We start from the raw sequence: 17,666 nt of genomic DNA, 5'->3' as shown, positions 1-17,666 counted from the left end.
ACGCTGAAGATGGAGGAGAAAAACCTGTTGGCTTCTGACGAATTGGTCCTTCCTTGTGGTCTGAACCCTAGGTGCCGGGAGCTACGCTAGGGGGTGTCGGGGGAGGTGGCTCCTCGATGTTGTCCTTGGGCCTCGTGAGAGAGAAGGAGCCTCCAGAGTGCAGAAGCTGCCTTTTTAGCAGGGGCAGATTCTAGCAGCAGAATAATACAATCATCGCTTCCCTGCCTTTTGGCTAAGATCGAGTGTAGGATCCAATACAATAACACATTCACAAACCAAGCCTCAGAACTATAAGGCATGCATCACTCCTTTTTTTTTTTTGAAAATATTAATTTTTTATTGTGGTTAAAAAAAACCCCAAATCAATTTAAAAAAAAAAAAAGGAAAAGGGAAAAGTAGTACACCCACAGATAAGCTCTATAGACATTTTTTTCACTTTTTTTACTATGGTGTAATATGCATACATAAACTTTGTCGTTTTAACCAGTTTCAGGTGTGTAGATCAGTAGCGTCAAGCACATTCACGTTATTGTGTCGCCATTACCATCCTCCATCTCCAGCACGTTTTCATGATCCCAAACGGAAACTCTGTACCCACCGGTCCCCACAGCCCCGGCAACCTCCATTCTACTTTGTCTCCGTGACTCTGACTACTCACATAAGGGGAATCAAACTGTATTTGTCCTTTTGTATGTGGCTTGTTTCATTCAGCATAAGGTAGGTGAGAATTAATTGCTAATTATTCATTTCAACAATCCCACATTGACCAAAACTACATAGACTCAAATTCATACATATGCACAATAATCCCTTGGGTGGGCGGCGGGCAGGGGAGAAACTGTTCTTTAAACAAAAATGACGTCAATAACTAGGATACTCTTTTTGGTGGCAAAAGGTTATGAAGCATAAGAAGGAGCATTTCCCTGATTAGCGAGAACCTGGTCGGCGGGTTACCATCATGGAAGGCGTTATGCAAACGAGGCCAGGCTTTATGGAAATGGTACATCGATGAGGATGTCTAAAGCATTGTACTTACTGCAAAACTTTAGTGTCCACATGCTGGAAGGTGACAGGGAGGGAGGCAGGTGAGTCACAGAGGAGGCCATGCGGTGGCCAGGAGCACTCACGGCTCATTGTCTCACCTCCCTGCTAAGCAAGAGCCCCAGACGAAACCAGAAATCAGGGAGCCATCCAATGGGGCGCCCGGCTGTAAAATCCAGAGTCCAGAGGAGGTGGGCTGTGTCGGGGCTGGCCGAGGCTGAGGGCCGTGGGAGAGGGCACCACCACTTACCAGCCCCCATTGGTTCAGCATCTGCCACGTGCGGAGCACTTTTCTACACGTTTCTTTTAGGTCAATTGCTTAAATTCAGCTGGGAAGACATACAGCTGAGCTTCAAACCCAGCACTGCCTGCCTCCAAAGCCCATGCACCTTCTGCCACTCTAAGACGTCCACCCTCCTGGTCGTGGGCTGCTGGGTGGCCTGGACCCCAGTGTTCGCCTCGAAGCCCAGCTGGAGAGGGGCAGTGGTCAGAGACTCATTTCAGCTTGTACCATTCAACACCAGCAGCATGGAGAGCACTCAGCGTTTCCTTTCTGACACCGCTCCGGTCATCCACCCCGCCCTTTACCCACGTGCGGAGGCGCCTGTGGCCACAGAAGATGTTCCGTGGGTAGGAATGAGGCCAGCCAGCCAGGGCAAGGCGCTCTAGCTGACATGGACCCCTCCCTTGGCCTGTGAACTTGCCTCTCAGAGTCCCCCAAACGCTTCCTCCTTAATGACAAGTGCTGGGCAGCCAGGAATGGCATCTGCCCGTCCTGTCCCTGACAGCCTCCGTCACCGCCTTTGCTTCCAGCACTTTGCAGCAACCTCTGCTCTGCTTTGCCGCAGCCAGAAGGATGGCCCCCAGCTGCCCCGCCCCGCCCCGCCCCGCTCCTTCCTCACTGCGATGGAAGGGCAGACTGCAGCACCCACCCAGGCAGCCAGGGCACGAGAGCAGTGGCCATCGGGGGTGCCAGCCTCCACCAGGTACCCACCGAGTTTCACTGGTCTTTTGGAGGCCTCAGGTCTACCTGTTTCTGCAAAGGCCCAAGCTCTTAACCACATAGGGGGACCTGACTAGGGAATGTGGGTATATCACCGTCCCAGGGCCCCGGGCAGCCAGCTGGGAATACATCCTTCAGTTTGAACCCCCTATTTTAGGGACTAGGGACTAGCGCCTTTTTTGTTGTTGTTGTTGTGTCCAGCCATCTTAAAGTGGGGCTGAGAGAGGGGGCCACACAAATTAGATGGGGAATACGTTTTTGAATGAAGTATTTGTACATGACCATGGGCCAGGTCAATGAAGTGAATCCTCAGGCAAAACAAACAGCCCAGGGTAAACAGGTCAACAAAGGAAGGCAGCACACGGCAGGAGATCTTTGGGGCCAGACAGGCACATGCTCTCCTCACCCAGAGGGGCCAGGGCAGCCCCCAGCAGGTGTTATATCAATGAGGACGGCCATGTTGGAAAATGTCACATCAGAGTTAGTGATTACGGGAGGTGTTATGTCAACGAGGAAGGCCATCATGGAGACAATGTATCAACAAGGTTAGTCATTACGGGAGGTGTGTCCATGGCTGCCACATGGAAGTGCTTAAGACAAGGAGAACGGCCATGATGGAAGGTGTGCAGCCATTGTGAATGAAGATCAAGGACAGTCATTATGGAAAGTGTTACATCAACTAGGATGGTCCCTATCGGCACCTGGACAGGGACAGTATTGGGACTAGCCAGTGATCTTAAGATAATTATGCCAAAAATGCAGGGATGTGAAAAACTAAGTGTAGGGACCAAGAAAGCTGAGATGGGGGCTTTCAGAAGCCTGGCTCCAAGCACATTGTGTTGGTCAATGGAAGGAAAAAAGCAGATAGTTATTCCCGAAAGGGAGGGAGACTGTGGGTCAGAGCACTTTCCTTTGCAGGAACCATATTCCTTCCTTACAGTAGGAGTTGGTCCTACTGCTCAGAACTATTGCCAAGGAAGGAAGAGGAGGATGGGAACAAAACTCAGCTAGAAAATTCAGAGCAATGAAGCATGAATCCTCATTCAACTATATTCTGCTTTGCTCTTATAGCTGGTCTCCAGTTATAAACGATCAACTCTGAATTACATCTTTCCAGATGATGGGTCATTTAGCAAGGTGTCATTTCGGAGGCGGGGGGAGATACCATTTTAAATATTAAAACAACACTGTAGGATTACTGGTATTTAATAACAGAGCCAGGGCCCATCTCAGGGTTTTGTTGATGATGTCCCACAGACCGCAGACACCTCCTTCTCTTTTCCTGCCTACGGAAGCTTGATTGCAACCTTTACTGCAATTCTTGCACATAATCTCTTTTGCTGTACTTATCACATACAAACGGCAACATAGGAAAGAGGGGCTTTGTTGAGTCAGAGGGTGCATGCTCTTACCAAATACTTTGTTTTTTGCTTGTTTGTTTGTTTTTTTTGAGACAGAGTCTCACTCTGTTGCCTGGGCTAGAGTGCCGTGGCATCAGCCTAGCTCACAGCAACCTCAAACTCCTGGGCTCAAGTGATCCTTCTGCCTCAGCCTCCCGAGTAGCGGGGACTACAGGACTGAGCCACCATGCCCGGCTAATTTTTTCTATTTTTAGTTGTTTAGCTAAATTCTTTCTATTTTTTAGTAGAGACGGGGTCTCCCTCTTGCTCAGGCTGGTCTTGAGCAACTCCTGGGCTCAAGTGAACCTCCTGTTTTAGCCTCCTAAACAGCTGGGACTACAGGTGCACATCATACCTGGCTAACTTTTCTATTTTTTGTGGAGATGGGGTCTCGCTCCTGCTCAGGTTGGTCTTGAACTCCTGAGCTCAAGCGATCCTCCCACCTCAGCCTCCCAGAGTGCTAGGATTACATGCATGAGCCACCACGCCTGGCCTCTACCAAATACTTTGTAATTGAGCTTTCTTCAAAACACATCAAATAGAAACAGGTCAAACTCCCTAGACCACCGATTTGCAGCCCCTGGTTTACATGTTTAAATCCCTTCTAGATGGGGCGTCCCTGGAAGGCAGGGGTGAGGGCATGCCCAGCTGGATGCACCGTGGCTGCCAACATCTTCGCAATGAACGGAATTTGTTACCAAAACGACCTAGGACTGGGCTAGATCTTTTCAAGGCATTCTAGACAAAAATCAAATTCTCTAGGTCTGCTCAGCGCTAGGCCCTAAAAGTGGGTAAAGAACAAAACAAAACAAAACACAAGTTGCTTTTCAAGAAAAGTTGTTCCAAGGGGAGAAGACAGCTTTGGTCATCAGTTTCTTGATCCTCGTAACTTAACACTTCTGCTCCATCCCTTCTACACAACCAAATTCTTACAGGAAGCAACTTTAGACTTCTTTGAAGATGATCTCTTCTTGAGAAATTTGTTTAAAGGCAACAAAACTATTGAGGGTTATACTCATATGTGGCTGTGGCTTTGAATTATTTTTAATTATATTTACTTTATGTTATATTTGAATTATTTTTAATTTATAAATATTTTACAGGCAAAACTATGGTGATAGAAGGCAAGGAAGTGGTTGCCAGGGGCTAAGGGGCAAGGATTGACTGCAAAGGGGTCTGGAGACACTCTGTAGGGTGATGGCTATGTTATATCACGCACTTGACAAGATGCATCAAGTTGTATAATTGATATCGGTGAGTTTTTTTTTTTTTTTTGAGACAGAGTCTCACTTGTTGCCCAGGCTAGAGTGAGTGCTGTGGCGTCAGCCTAGCTCACAGCAACCTCAAACTCCTGGGCTCAAGCGATCCTCCTGCCTCAGCCTCCCGAGTAGCTGGGACTACAGGCATGCGCCACCATGCCCGGCTAATTTTTTCTATATATATTAGTTGGCCAATTAATTTCTTTCTATTTATAGTAGAGACGAGGTCTCGCTCTTGCTCAGGCTGGTTTCGAACTCCTGACCTTGAGCAATCCGCCCGTCTCGGCCTCCCAGAGAGCTAGAATTACAGGCGTGAGCCACCGCGCCTGGCCCATATCGGTGAGTTTTATGGTGCATACATTACACCTCAAATAGAGCTGAAAAATAATTTTTACATTTAGATAAATAACACAGGAAGCACAAAATAAAATTAAAGACTTGAATAGCAAAAAGTCTTTCTCTTACCCTTGAATTTGGTTCTCATAGGCAGCAATTATTACCAGTTTTTTGTGCATTCTTCCAGAGATAATGTACAAATATGTAAGTGTTTATCTATATATCACTCCTACTTTATTTCATTTTATTTTGCCAAAAGGTTGCATGCCATACCTACTGTTCTGAACCTTGTGTTTTTCTCTCCGTAATATATTACTCCACCTCAGTTTACAAAGAGCTACCTCATTCTTTTAAAAGGTTGGCTAGGAGGCCGGGTGCAGTGGCTCACACCTGTAATCCTAGCACTCTGGGAGGCCGAGGTGGGCGGATGTCTTGAGGTCAGGAGTTCGAAACCAGCCTGAGCAAGGGCGAGACCCCGTCTCTACTATAAATAGAAAGAAAACTAATTGGCCAACTAATATATATAGAAAAAATTAGCCGGGCATGGTGGCGCATGCCTATAGTCCCAGCTATTCGGGAGGCTGAGGCAGAAGAATTGCTTGAGCCCAGGAGTTTGAGGTTGCTATGAGCTAGGCTGATGCCACGGCACTCACTCTAGCCCGGGCAACAAAGTGAGACTCTGTCTCAAAAATAAATAAAAAAATAAAAAAAATTAAAGGTTGGCTAGTATTCCATTGTTTGGATGGAGCATAATTTATTTAACTGGCATCTAGTGACATTTGGGTTGTTTCTAGTCTCCAGCTACCAGGACAAGGAGGGGAAGATGCTCACCTAGAGTTTTAAGGTGCCAATGGGATACACCTTCCCCCTGTTTTGATGAGATCGGAACTTGCCCCTAACAGACTTAGCCCAAGGCTGAAGTGTCTGATAAGGTTGTCAGCAACTTCCAGGTCAGTTCTAGAGCAATTCCCCATCTCTCAGCAGGGATTAAAGGCCAGGGCCCTGCCAGGCTCCAGTGCACAGAGGTTTAGCTCCGGTTTTCTGGCATGCTCCAGCCCAGTCTCGGCTTATGACACCTGGTCACAAGGACAGCTGCAATCCTCAGAAGCCCACTGCAGTGTTCTCACCCACGTCTCAAGTGTAACCGGGCATGGAATCTAAGTTGTATAAAACTGGTCTGGTCAGTTCCTCGGCTAACAGGAAATACGTGTGTGCGTAGGTGCTCACTCACAGTGTTTAAAACCTTGTTCTAGTGTCTTAGAGAACAGTTTCACACAGCTTTTAATCCAGCAGCTCCACTTGTAGGGACCCCCCCCACAGTTATCCTCGCCTGTGCCCAAAGTTGACTATACTGAGATAATACTTGAAGCACAGTGCATAGGTAGCAAAAACCTGAAAACTACTTCAGTGTCTCCCTAGAGGGACCTGGTTACACAGACTGTAATATATATTATAACTTTGGTCCAGGTTGACTGCCTATTGAAAATCTAAATGTTCTTCTTGGGCCCAATTCAAAAAATCAAAGTGTCTTAGTTCATTTTGTGTTGCTGTAAAGGAATACCCAAGGCTGCGTAATTCATAAAGAAAAGAGGTCACAGTTCTACTGGCTGGGTGATTCAAGATTGGGCGTCTGGTGAGGGCCTTAGGTTGCTTCCACTCATGGCAGAAGGCAGAGCCGGCCTGTGCAGAGATCACACGGCAAGAGAGGAAGCAAGTTGGGGGGAGGTGCTGGGCTCTTTTAACAACCAGTTCTTTTTGTTTTTTGAGACAGTGTCACTCTGTTGCCTGGGCTAGAGTGTCATGGTGTCAGCCTAGCTCACAGCAACCTCAAACTCCTGGGCTCAAGCAATCCTACTGCCTCAGCCTCCCAAGTAGCTGGGACTACAGGAATGTGTCACCATGCCTGGGTAATATATATATATATATATATATATATATATATATATATATATATAATTTTTTTTAGTTGTCCAGCTAATTTCTTTCTATTTTTTCAGTAGCGACGGGGTCTTGCTCTTGGTTAGGCTGGTCTTGAACTCTTGAGCTCAAGCAATCCTCCCACATCAGCCTCCCAGAGTGCTAGGATTACAGGTGTGAGCCACCGCGCCCGGCCGACCAGCTCTTGCAGGAACTAGTAGAGTGAGAACTCACTCACCTCAGGGGGATTCACCCCATGACCCAAACACCCTCTATTAGGCCTCAGCTCCAACATTGGGGATCCAATTTCAACATGAGATTTGGAGGGGACAAACAGCCAAACCACAGCACAAAGTCGTAACAATTTTCATCAACTGAGGAATTTGTTCCAGGCCAGACTAGAACATGCACCATTTCATTCAGACCCCCAGCCAACCTCAGGGCGCTGCTGTCCCCATTTTGTAACTCCCCAAGAACACTGAGTCTTAGGAAAGCTAAGCAATTTGCCCAACGCACCTAGTTAATAAGTGGTAGAGTCAGGATCGGAACCAGGCTTTGCCCAACTCCAAAGCTTATCTGAGTGAGGTTGTTTTCAGAAAGCGAGAAGGCAACTGTGAGTCCAGTGAGGTCTCTGGCTCTAGTTCTTCCATGTCTCTGCCCTTCTCCCTCCGCCAGTTTCCACCTGGGAATCTGAGCCCTTTGGGACAGATTCAGCACAGTCTGAGGGATGGGAAAAGTAGCAGTGCGCAAGAGCCCAGAAGCAAACAGTGACTGGGAGAGGCTGCGTGTGTGTATCCTTGGAGGTACCCGAAGGCCTAGATCCAGCGAGACTTGTCAGCAGGGCACAGTCCTCCAGCACGCAGCAGCGTTTAATAACTTCTCCCTCCATGTTGCCAGCTCTTGGTGGCCAACAGCCACTCTGTGTAGAAGCCAAGTATCTGTCCAAGTCCAGGAGATGCCCAGAGCCCATCAAACCCAAGGCTGCATCTCTGCATCTTCTGTGATGTCCTGGTCCCTGCTCACCAAATGTTTACAAGTTGTTCTCAGGTTAAATGTTGTTTTAGCCCAACATCCTTGTTTGAAATGGCCTAATGTTCCTGCCTCCAGGTCAGTAACAGAAGATAAGGCATCTGTTTGCACAAATATGGCATGTGCCTGGATATATAGCATCCTGGCTCAGCTCTCAGCTGGACCACACACTGGCAAGAATTGCAGAGTCCTTTTCATGGCTGCAAGGATTTTACGACATGGCAGATGGTCAAGCAAGTGGGGAGACCCCAAAACAAAGACAAAAGCCCAACTCCAACTCCATGTGATCTTTCCACTCGGAAAGTTGATGGAACTCTTATTTCCAGAGACTGTATTTATCGTCGCAGGCAAAGGCAGCAGATTGTCACCTCGTACATTTTTGCAGAAACGACACATTTCACCCAGAACGCTTTGATCTTCTGTCACCGAGGGTAGGAGTGTTTGCACTTCATTTAAAACTTAAGGAAAGTTGCACCATCTGCGTTCAAGGAACGGTTTTAATTTTCTTTTCCAAGACATTCCCAAATTTATTATTTAAAGATAACCGCACCCCGAGGGGAGGTGTTTATTGGCCTTGCTCATAGCTCCTATTACCGAGCTATGTTTCTGTCTGGTAGACAGGGTGGCTGTTAGCAAGAAGACAGCCTGTCCCCTGCACAGACAGACACACAAGGCTTTCAGTGGTTCCCTTGGCTTGGGCTCCACCTTGTAGAGAATGGAGAAGTTCAGACTATTTTTTAAGTGCAATAATTGAAGGAAGAACTTTTAATTTCATAAAGGTTTGAGAAGTGAATGTCTAAAAGCCAGGTCGGATGTTCTACTGTATCCTTCCACAGATTCAGCATTGCTACATACAGAAAACCAGCAGGGCGACACAAAACTTTGTCGCTGCTACCCATAAACTGTCCTTCCCACACAAGGATACTCTGAGCCACACTGTGAGGCCAGAAACTTTTGGTTTAGCTACTTCCTCCCAGCGTTTTTTCCTAAGCTCAAGTGAGATATAGGAAGAAAGACAGCAGAATGACATAGCCAGAGCCACACTGTACACACACCGTGCTAGACCCGGGTTCCGTCACCATACCATAAGCAGTTCTCCATTCCCTTGGGTTATTCCCCTTGAAGGTTTCCAGCAGTGACATCATATTCCCGCACATCCACCCCTGCCCCCGCCCCTCCTGCCTGGACACACATTTGAAGGGATCAGCGGGGATTACGGGCATGTTCTACACAGGGAAGGTACCAGGCCTGGTGCGAGGCAGAGAACAGGGACCACCAGGTGGTCTCTCTCCCCCTCTACAGGGATGCAGTGAGCTGGGGCCCCATCTGACAATCCACGTTTTCTCTTTTCCAGTTTTCCCAGTATTTGAGTCCACACATGCAGCCACTGGGACTGTTGTCCCTCCTTGCCTCAGCTGTCTGATATGCAACAGATTTGGGGCCAGAGACCTGGGCTTTAGAACGCCCTGCCCTTGCCACTTCTAACAGTAGCCAGCAGGAGCAAGGAGGGGGAGCTCACTCCTTCTCCTAGAAAGACCTGGAATGAGGGTAGACCTGGGTTATCCACAGTTATTTAAGTGCTGCTATGTGCTCGGCACAGTTCTAGCCACTTTAGTCATGGTGGTTGGATATGAAACTGCCAGAGAGAGTCCACCAGATCAGAGATCTTGGGAGGTCCACAAATTGGCTTTTTTTTTTTTTAAATTTTAGACATAGGATCTCACTGTGTCACCTAGGATCAAGAGCATGGCACAGTCATGGCTCACTGCAACCCCAAACTCCTGGGCTCTAGCGATCCTCCTGCCTCAGTTTCCTGAGTAGCTCTAGGACTACAGGTGTCCATCACCATGTCCAGCTAATTTATTTTATTTTGTTTTTCACAGAGACAGGGTCTTGCTATGTTACCCAAGCTGGCCTTGAACTCCTGACCTCAAGTGATATTCCCAAAGTGCTGGGATTACAGGCATGATCCACTGCCACAAACTGGCTTTGATTTATATCAGCTCAATAAAACATTAGGGCTGGAGTTTCCTCTGTGTGGTTCAAGCCCTTAAAGACTGGAAAAGTGAGGCCCAGAGAAGCAACTTTGCCCAAGTCATAAAACTGTTAACAAGATGTGAGGCTAGAACCAGTTGTCCCGACTCTTGGGTCAGGTGCTGTTATATACACTCTGTCTGCTTTTAGAGAATCAGACATTGCCACTTCTTTCTGGGCTCCCGACTGGACCACACATGCCGGCTTCCCTTCCAGCTGGGCGGGGCCGTGCCACTGAGTCCTAGCAGACGGAATGGCGGCAGAGGTGACTCGAGCAACTTCCATTCCAGGCTCATAAAAACCTCCCATGTTAAATTCCTCATGCTCTTTTTTCTTCTATTGTTTTTTTTTTTTTTTTTTTGCAGATGAACACAGAAGTCATGTGTTGAATATGGGCGAGCCAGAAAGTGGACAGGCCCTGGGTCCCCCAGATCACTGCTTGGAGGACATCGAATTTCGAATCTTACATGAGCAAGAAATAGACATCTGTTGTGCGTGAGCCACTGTGCACATCTGAGTTTATGCACTGCAGCAATGTGGGGTGTGTTATGCTTTAACTTGCCTTTGGGCTCTGGGATGCAGAATAGACAAGATGCATTACACCGTAACTACTAGACCCAGTGTAAAAAATTGGTAAGAACTAATCAACCATCGATATAAACAGGAAGAGCCACCAGAGCCCAGGCCTGTCTCCAGTCTTCCTGACACACAGTGCTCTTGGCGTTCTCATCACTTAACCAAAAGTCTGTATTTCAAAGGAAATTCAAAACATTTCCCTTACTTCAGGCCTGTGATTGGCTTCAACTGGAAAGAATAAAGGCAGTAATGAACTGTAGAGGGGGACAGTGAAGAGCCTGTACCCTGGAATTCTCAGACAGCACCACCACTTGCTAGCCGTGACCTTGGCCAAGTTACTTCACCTCTATGTTACTCATTTTCCTCCATCTGTTCCTTGAGACTTTCTGTACAAACCCTTGGAAGCAGGAATTCCTCCTCCAGGAATTTCACCTGCAGGTGAACTTGTCCACATACTCAACAAAGTTAACTGCAAAGTTGGTCACCGGGGCTCTATTTATAGTAGCAAAAGACTGGACATAACCTGTTAATAAGGGGCGGGTTAAATACAACATGGTGTTCCCATACCAAGGAACATTATGCAGCTGCCAAAAAGCACACGACAGACACATCCATATGTTCTGACATGGAAAGAACACCAAGACGGATTGCTGAGTAAAATACCAAGAAGCATATGGGACACATCCTATACTACTTACCACAGTGTATCCTCATTTGTGGACAAAAGGAAAGTGCATATACTTATAAACTCATACGTGCATAAAAATAGCTCCAGAGCAATGCACAAGAAACCACAGAGGCCTCTGGGAGGAGGCCTGGGGTCAGAGGTAGAGGTGGGCATACTTTTTCCCACACGCCATTTTCTACTATTCGTAAACTTCTGTTATCATGTACATTTAACTCTTTCTAAACACAGTTTTTAAATTGAATATTAAAGATACATACACATTCCTAGAACAAGTGCTAATATGAATATGAACAACAGCACTCAGCAAGTGTGGTTGATTCTTTTTAAATGAAAGAAACAGTTTTTGGAGTGCAGACACTGTCTCTAGGGTGGCTAGCAAATGTTTTTTGGAATCCCACTGTGCATGGGTATAGCACATGGGTGCCAGGAGCTGGGTTCTGCAGCCTGGGCATCGACACGTACCAGCTGGGTAGCCCTGGGCAAGTCACGTCACCTCTCGGTGCCTGCTAAAGGGAGATTAGTAGGAGCACCTGCTTGAGGATGGAGAGCTAAGTGACACACAGGCCTCCTCTGGAACACCTCCTCCACTTCTATTCCTCCAGGAGAAACAGTTTCATTTTTATTGTAGAACATTGTAGAACTTGACCAGGGACGGCGGCTCATGGCTGTAATCCTAGCACTCTGGGAGGCCGAGGCAGGAGGATCGCTCGAGGTCAGGAGTTCGAGACCAACCTGAGCAAGAGCGAGACCACATCTCTACTAAAAATAGAAGGAAATTAGCTGGACAACTAAAAATATATATATATAAAGTTAGCCAGGCATGGTGGCGCATGCCTGTAGTCCCAGCTACTCGGGAGGCTGAGGCAGAAGGATCGCTTGAGCCCAGGAATTTGAGGTTGCTGTGAGCTAGGTTGACACCACAGCACTCTAGCCTGGGCAACAGAGCAAGATTCTGTCTCTAAAAAAAAGGCTGGCGCTCATGCCCGTAATCCTAGCACTCTGGGAGGCCGAGGCTGGTGGATCGCTCAAGGTCAGGAGTTCAAAACCAGTCTGAGCAAGATCGAGACCCCGTCTCTACTATAAACAGAAACAAATTAATTGGCCAACTAAAAACATATACAAAAAAATTAGCCGGGCATGGTGGCGTATGCCTGTAGTCCCAGCTATTCGGGAGGCTGAGGCAGAAGGATCACTTAAGCCCAGGAATTTGAGGTTGATGTGAGCTAAGCAACAGAGTGAGACTATGTCTAAAAAAAAAAAAAAACATTGTAGAACTTATGTTTCATCTATCAAAGTTATTTTTGCCCCAAATCCATTTCAGAAACACATCTGTTTACATCTGTAAACTCAATACAACACGTTAAACAAAATGATGTGCAGAAAGTCTTGACTGATGTTCCAAATGCAACAGGATCCAGAATGGCAAGATCAAGTGGAGACACCCAAGGTGCTGAGGAGGTAGGTGCAGTAAGTTACCGCACACAAAACAACTGTTTGTGAACAACCAGGGGCATGGCGACAGCCCTCCAGTGATGGCTTCCATTCCACAGGATTGGTTGTTAATCATACACAGGCACCTTCCTGTGTTTCATCATGCTTTCTGTAACTGTTGGAGGTTTTGCATTGCTGTGCAATGGGTTGTATTAATAGTAATTTTTCCCACACAAAATAATGAGACCCAGGTCGTTGTGTTTTCATGCAGAATGTCTGGTTTTCGGGAATGGATTGCTGATGTTAGGCGGGAGATGCTTACGTGTAAAATACTCAGAAGAATGGCTGGCACAGCAAATGCTCGATATGTGTTAGCGGCAGTAGTGTTATGGTTAGTGATTTTGCAAACTGACGCAGCAGATACAAACCCAAGGCTACAAAGAGGTGAGGGAGGGAACTTGGCTCTCCCTTGCCTGATTGTCTAGAATTGTTCCCAGCTGCCCACGAGAAGGTGATGGGCTAATTACAAGGTTGTGAGAAATGGTGTGAAATAATTTGATTGTGGGATAATTTTTATAATTTAGAATGATAATTAAAGGGTGGGAACTTTTCTTAATCATCATGGCAGAAAGCCTTAGCCACGGGTCCCCATGTCAGCGGTCTTGTTTTCTACCACTGCCCTAACCACCCTGACCTCAATCAGGGGTCCAGCAAACTCCATTGCACCCCACGTTGTCCAAACCCAAGTAAGCAATGCTGGATAAAAACACAAGCGAGGCTTGTGTTATAAGCCAAGGAACTTAGTCCAAGTTTATTTTGGCCAGAAAAGCACTATTGTGCCATTAATACCAACCAGCTAGCATCGTGCTTCTAAGACTAGTGAGTATCTACCAACACTGTTCAGACCCTGTTTGCTGAACTGGAGGAGGAAAATGCTTCTTCCATAGATTCTGGTGAGACAACAGTGAGGAGAGCCTGGGAGTGTCGGGAATAGGCACTCACACACTGACGGCCGGAATGCACACCAGGACACCGGGCAAGCTCTCCACTGGCAACATGAAACATGCATCCAAAGCCCCAAGATTCTCTCTGCTCTTCATCCCAGACTTGTAGCTGGACAAAATAGTCAAGAATGCATAGAACAACACGGCCACAAGGACACACTCTCAGATATATCAAAATGGGATAATCCAGTTTATACTCTTTTATAACCTCAGCAACATGATGATAACATCCTTTATGTCATTATGTAATCTGCGATACAAAATTTTTAGTGCCTTTTCACTGAATAGACCTATCAAAATTGATATAAGCAGCCCACTATTGTGGGACATGTTCTGTTCTTTCTTTTAAGACAAAGTCTTGCTCTGTTGCCCAGGCTGGAGTGCAGTGGTACAATCATAGCTCACTGCAGCCTCAAACTTCTGAGCTCAAACGATCCTCCTGCCTCAGCCTCCCGAGTAGCTGGGACTGCAGGCACATGCCACTATGATCAACTAATTATTTTTATTTTTTGTGGAGATGGGGGTCTCACCATGTTGCCCATGATGTCTTAAACTCCTGGCCTCAAGTGATCCTCCCCTGCCTCAGCATCTCAAAGTTCTGGGATTACAGGCATGAGCCACCACGCCCAGTCTGTTCTATTTTCAACATGAAAAATTCAAAGCAACCAAAGTGTCCAACAAGAGGAGACCGGTTAAAGCCATACAATGAGATGATCCCATTTTCAGGTTGTGCGTGCCCATATGCATGGGCACACATGATGAGACGATGGTTTGCACCAAAATGAACAAGGTGCTTTATTCATAGATGATTTTTTTCCATTTTGGTTATATTTATTGCCAATTTTTCTATAGTAACCATATGCTAGTTAAAATATTTTGATTATTATCTTTAATTTCTTTCCATCACGTTAATAGCCAGGGAGAACGCCCCAGAAGAGCACGTGTGTAGGTGGGGTACGGCCATCAGACCAAACAGCAGCATCCGAGGTAAGCCCTGAGGCTGACAGGTAGGTGCTGGGTGCACCTCTAAGACTGGCAGAGCAGCAGTCCCTTGTGACTCCAATCATGCAAATCTGAGGGGCATGGGGGAGGGGTGGAAGGGACTCATCAGTCCTGCCAGTTACATATTCCAGACAACAGCCAGCGGCTCATTTGCATCTAAAGAATGATGAACACACACACACACACACTCATTAAGGGTGAGCAAGCACATCATTTGATCTGTCTGTTCGCATTTGTGGCAAGAAACAATGGTAGCAAGAACGGGGTCACTGACCCAGACGCTGGTATCTGAGTTCTTGGAAAGCAACCAAGTCGAGGTTTTACCCAGGCCACGATTCCAACTTAACCAGTGCTTCGCTCCTGGAAATGGGGGGTGGGGGTGGAATGCCAAAGTCACACAAACACACCACACCAGGACACGAACTTTCCTTCCCTCTTCAGCTCTACAGTGAGACCAAGTTCATTCTCACTCCGCTGAGTCTTTTGCTAAGAGACCTCAGGGATTTATAGAACAAATTCACCGTGCCAGGTTGCATTGGCCTTCCCCAGCCTTTTAAGACAGACTCCAGTGACTTCTCCAAGGCCTTCTCTAGTGAGATCTCAAGACACCAGGCAAAGTAGGTGCACTCAGCAATTGCTCCCATCACAAAAACCCGCAGTTCAGCCAAACAATGTGGCCTCACAGGGCCACCTCCCGAGACCACAGGGAGGAACTTAAGAAAGTGGAAGGAGACCTAGTTTCCTAGTGTTGATACACCCTGAACCATGAGACAGGACTCAGCCAGTCAAGAACTTCCTGGAAGGAAGGTAAAGTCACCCAAGACCAAAATGGCCACCTCCCAGGTCACAGGGAGAAACGAAACAAGTAACAGGAGCCCGTTCAGGGCAGGCTGTCCTTCCTGTCATTAGTAATGTCTCGATTCGCACCCATCTTACTGGAAGGGGTTTCTCCAACTGCCTTCACAGAAAGCTCAAAACATCTCAAACGATTCCAAGTTTCAATAAGGCTCCAAGATTGGCGGGCACACATTTTCACTCCCTAAATCACCTTTTATTCTTAAGCTAATTTTTTTTTTCTTAAAAAGGGAATCTTGAAATTGCAATCCTAACAAATACATATAGAATGCTTTAAACGAGGTCTTAAAACTTCTATCTCCCATGCGGCAACACCTCACCTGATGTTGGAGAAAGGAACCGGGAAACTTTCCCGGCTTGTATTTGTCATGACGGCAGTCACTGGGACGCCCAAGTTCAACCCCACCCCTTCAGTTCTATTCCTTAATTTACCCTAACTGACCTACCTGCCACACACAAGCGCCCCTGTAGGTGCAAAGGGAACTGAAGACCCAGATCGCTCCCCGTGTAGCTCTACTTAAAAAACAAGAAAACCTGTGCTAATCTCAGGAAATGCCTCATATCAAGTTCTTCCACGAAAAAATCAGGTTATTTACTATGTTCCAAAACTTCCAGGGCGCAAAGGGCACCTCCCTGCTGGCACCGGTCGCTGGGACACTGCGGTCCCTCCCCCAACCGGAACAACACGAAACTCACACATCCCCGGAACACCCCCCTCCCAGCGCGCAAGCCCCCACAAGGAGGCTGGGGAACGGCCAGCCCGCGCGCGGCCCCGGCGGCTTTCTCCTACGCGGCGATTTCATTTTTGAATTCACGTTCCTGAACTTCAGGAGAGGGAAACGGAGGGCGCAGAGGGGGAAAGAAGTGATCTAGTGGGAAAGCGCGACATCAAGTCAGGTTTCTTGCACTTTCCTCCTGGCCGAGGAGGCAGAGGCTGAGCCTGGAGAGGAAAGCGCCCCCCCCCCACGCTCTGCCGGGTGTCCCCAAGAACCCCAGCAAAGCCCTCTTGGGCACGTCGCCTGGGCTCGGCTTCGGCGCGCTCCTTTTCCCTCCTCGACCAGCACCAGGCTCATCCTCCCAGACCGCGAGGCTCCCGGCTCGGGGACACTCCCACTTGCCGCGGCCTGCGCCCTGGGCGAGGTCGCTTGAATCCACCCGGGCAAGGCCACCGCCCCCGACGCCCGCGCGCGCCAGAGCCGGGCAGTTCCGGAGACCCCGAGTCACCCGAGCATCACGACTGCGCCGCCCCGCACTCCGCACCCTCCACACCCTGCGCCCCTCTGCGCCCGGCGCCGGCCGGCGGGCCACCTCCACGACTCGGCGCCACCCGCGCGCATAGCTCCACACTCACCTGCGCCGCGCGGCAGGCGCTCCACACCCAGCAGCAGGACCCCTAGCAGTGCGACTGCGACCCCGCAGTTCAGGCCGGCCATGGCTCCGGGACGCCTCGGCCTTGGTGGGGAAAGCGACAGTGGCCCGTGGCTCCGAGCAGGGGCCCCGGGCGCCTGGCGGCGGCTGCGCTGCGCTCCGCCCCGGCTCGCTCACCTGCGCGGGCGGACAGGCCCGGGCTCCGCCCTGCGCAGCCGGGACACCGAGGACCCAGCCAGTCCCTCCTCTCGCTCCTCCTCCCCTTCCTGCCTCAGCGACCGCCTCTAGCGCAGGGAGCGGGGTTCCGGGGCCAGGTCTCTGGGTCCCCCCTCCACTCCACAGCCCACTGCGGCGTTGGAGAGGACTTGCCCCCACCTTCCCGGGCTGAGTCCTCCTTCCCTGAGGCTGAGAATGATCAGGTCTCTTTGTCCGAAGACGTGAAGGTCGCCCTTAGGGGAGGCCACTCCACCTTCTCTTCGCTGTGCAGGAGAGGAAGAAGGCCATTGTGCGCCCCATTTTGGAGGGGAATCATATTTGTGGGTCAAGCCCTGGCTTGCTCTCTTCCCTGATTTGGCCCTGAGCCTCCCTGGACTTTAAAGCTACGGCTAATCTTTGCAGGACTGTGAGCCTGCAGCCTACTCCCCGCTCATCGCCAGCAATATTTACAATGCTCACGGCACCCTTACAAGCTACAGACCAAACAGACTTGCTGAGTTACGCAAC

General features: G+C 48.5%; 1 protein-coding gene across 1 annotated transcript in view; it reads right to left on the bottom strand.

Moving 5' to 3' along the window:
• Positions 1–17,165, bottom strand: part of CDCP1 (CUB domain containing protein 1) — a 60,690-nt gene extending 43,525 nt beyond the window's left edge. The window contains exon 1 of the mRNA XM_012770333.3: positions 16,927–17,165. Within this exon, the coding sequence (XP_012625787.3) occupies positions 16,927–17,008 (82 nt within the window). The 5' untranslated portion in view covers positions 17,009–17,165. The remainder of the gene's footprint in view (positions 1–16,926) is intronic.
• Positions 17,166–17,666: the final 501 nt, after the last annotated feature.

This window comes from Microcebus murinus, chromosome 1, assembly GCF_040939455.1.
Source record: "Microcebus murinus isolate Inina chromosome 1, M.murinus_Inina_mat1.0, whole genome shotgun sequence".
Lineage (NCBI taxonomy): Eukaryota > Metazoa > Chordata > Mammalia > Primates > Cheirogaleidae > Microcebus > Microcebus murinus.
The sequence above is the reverse complement of the archived record's forward strand: the minus strand, read 5'-3'. Positions and strand labels throughout refer to the sequence as shown.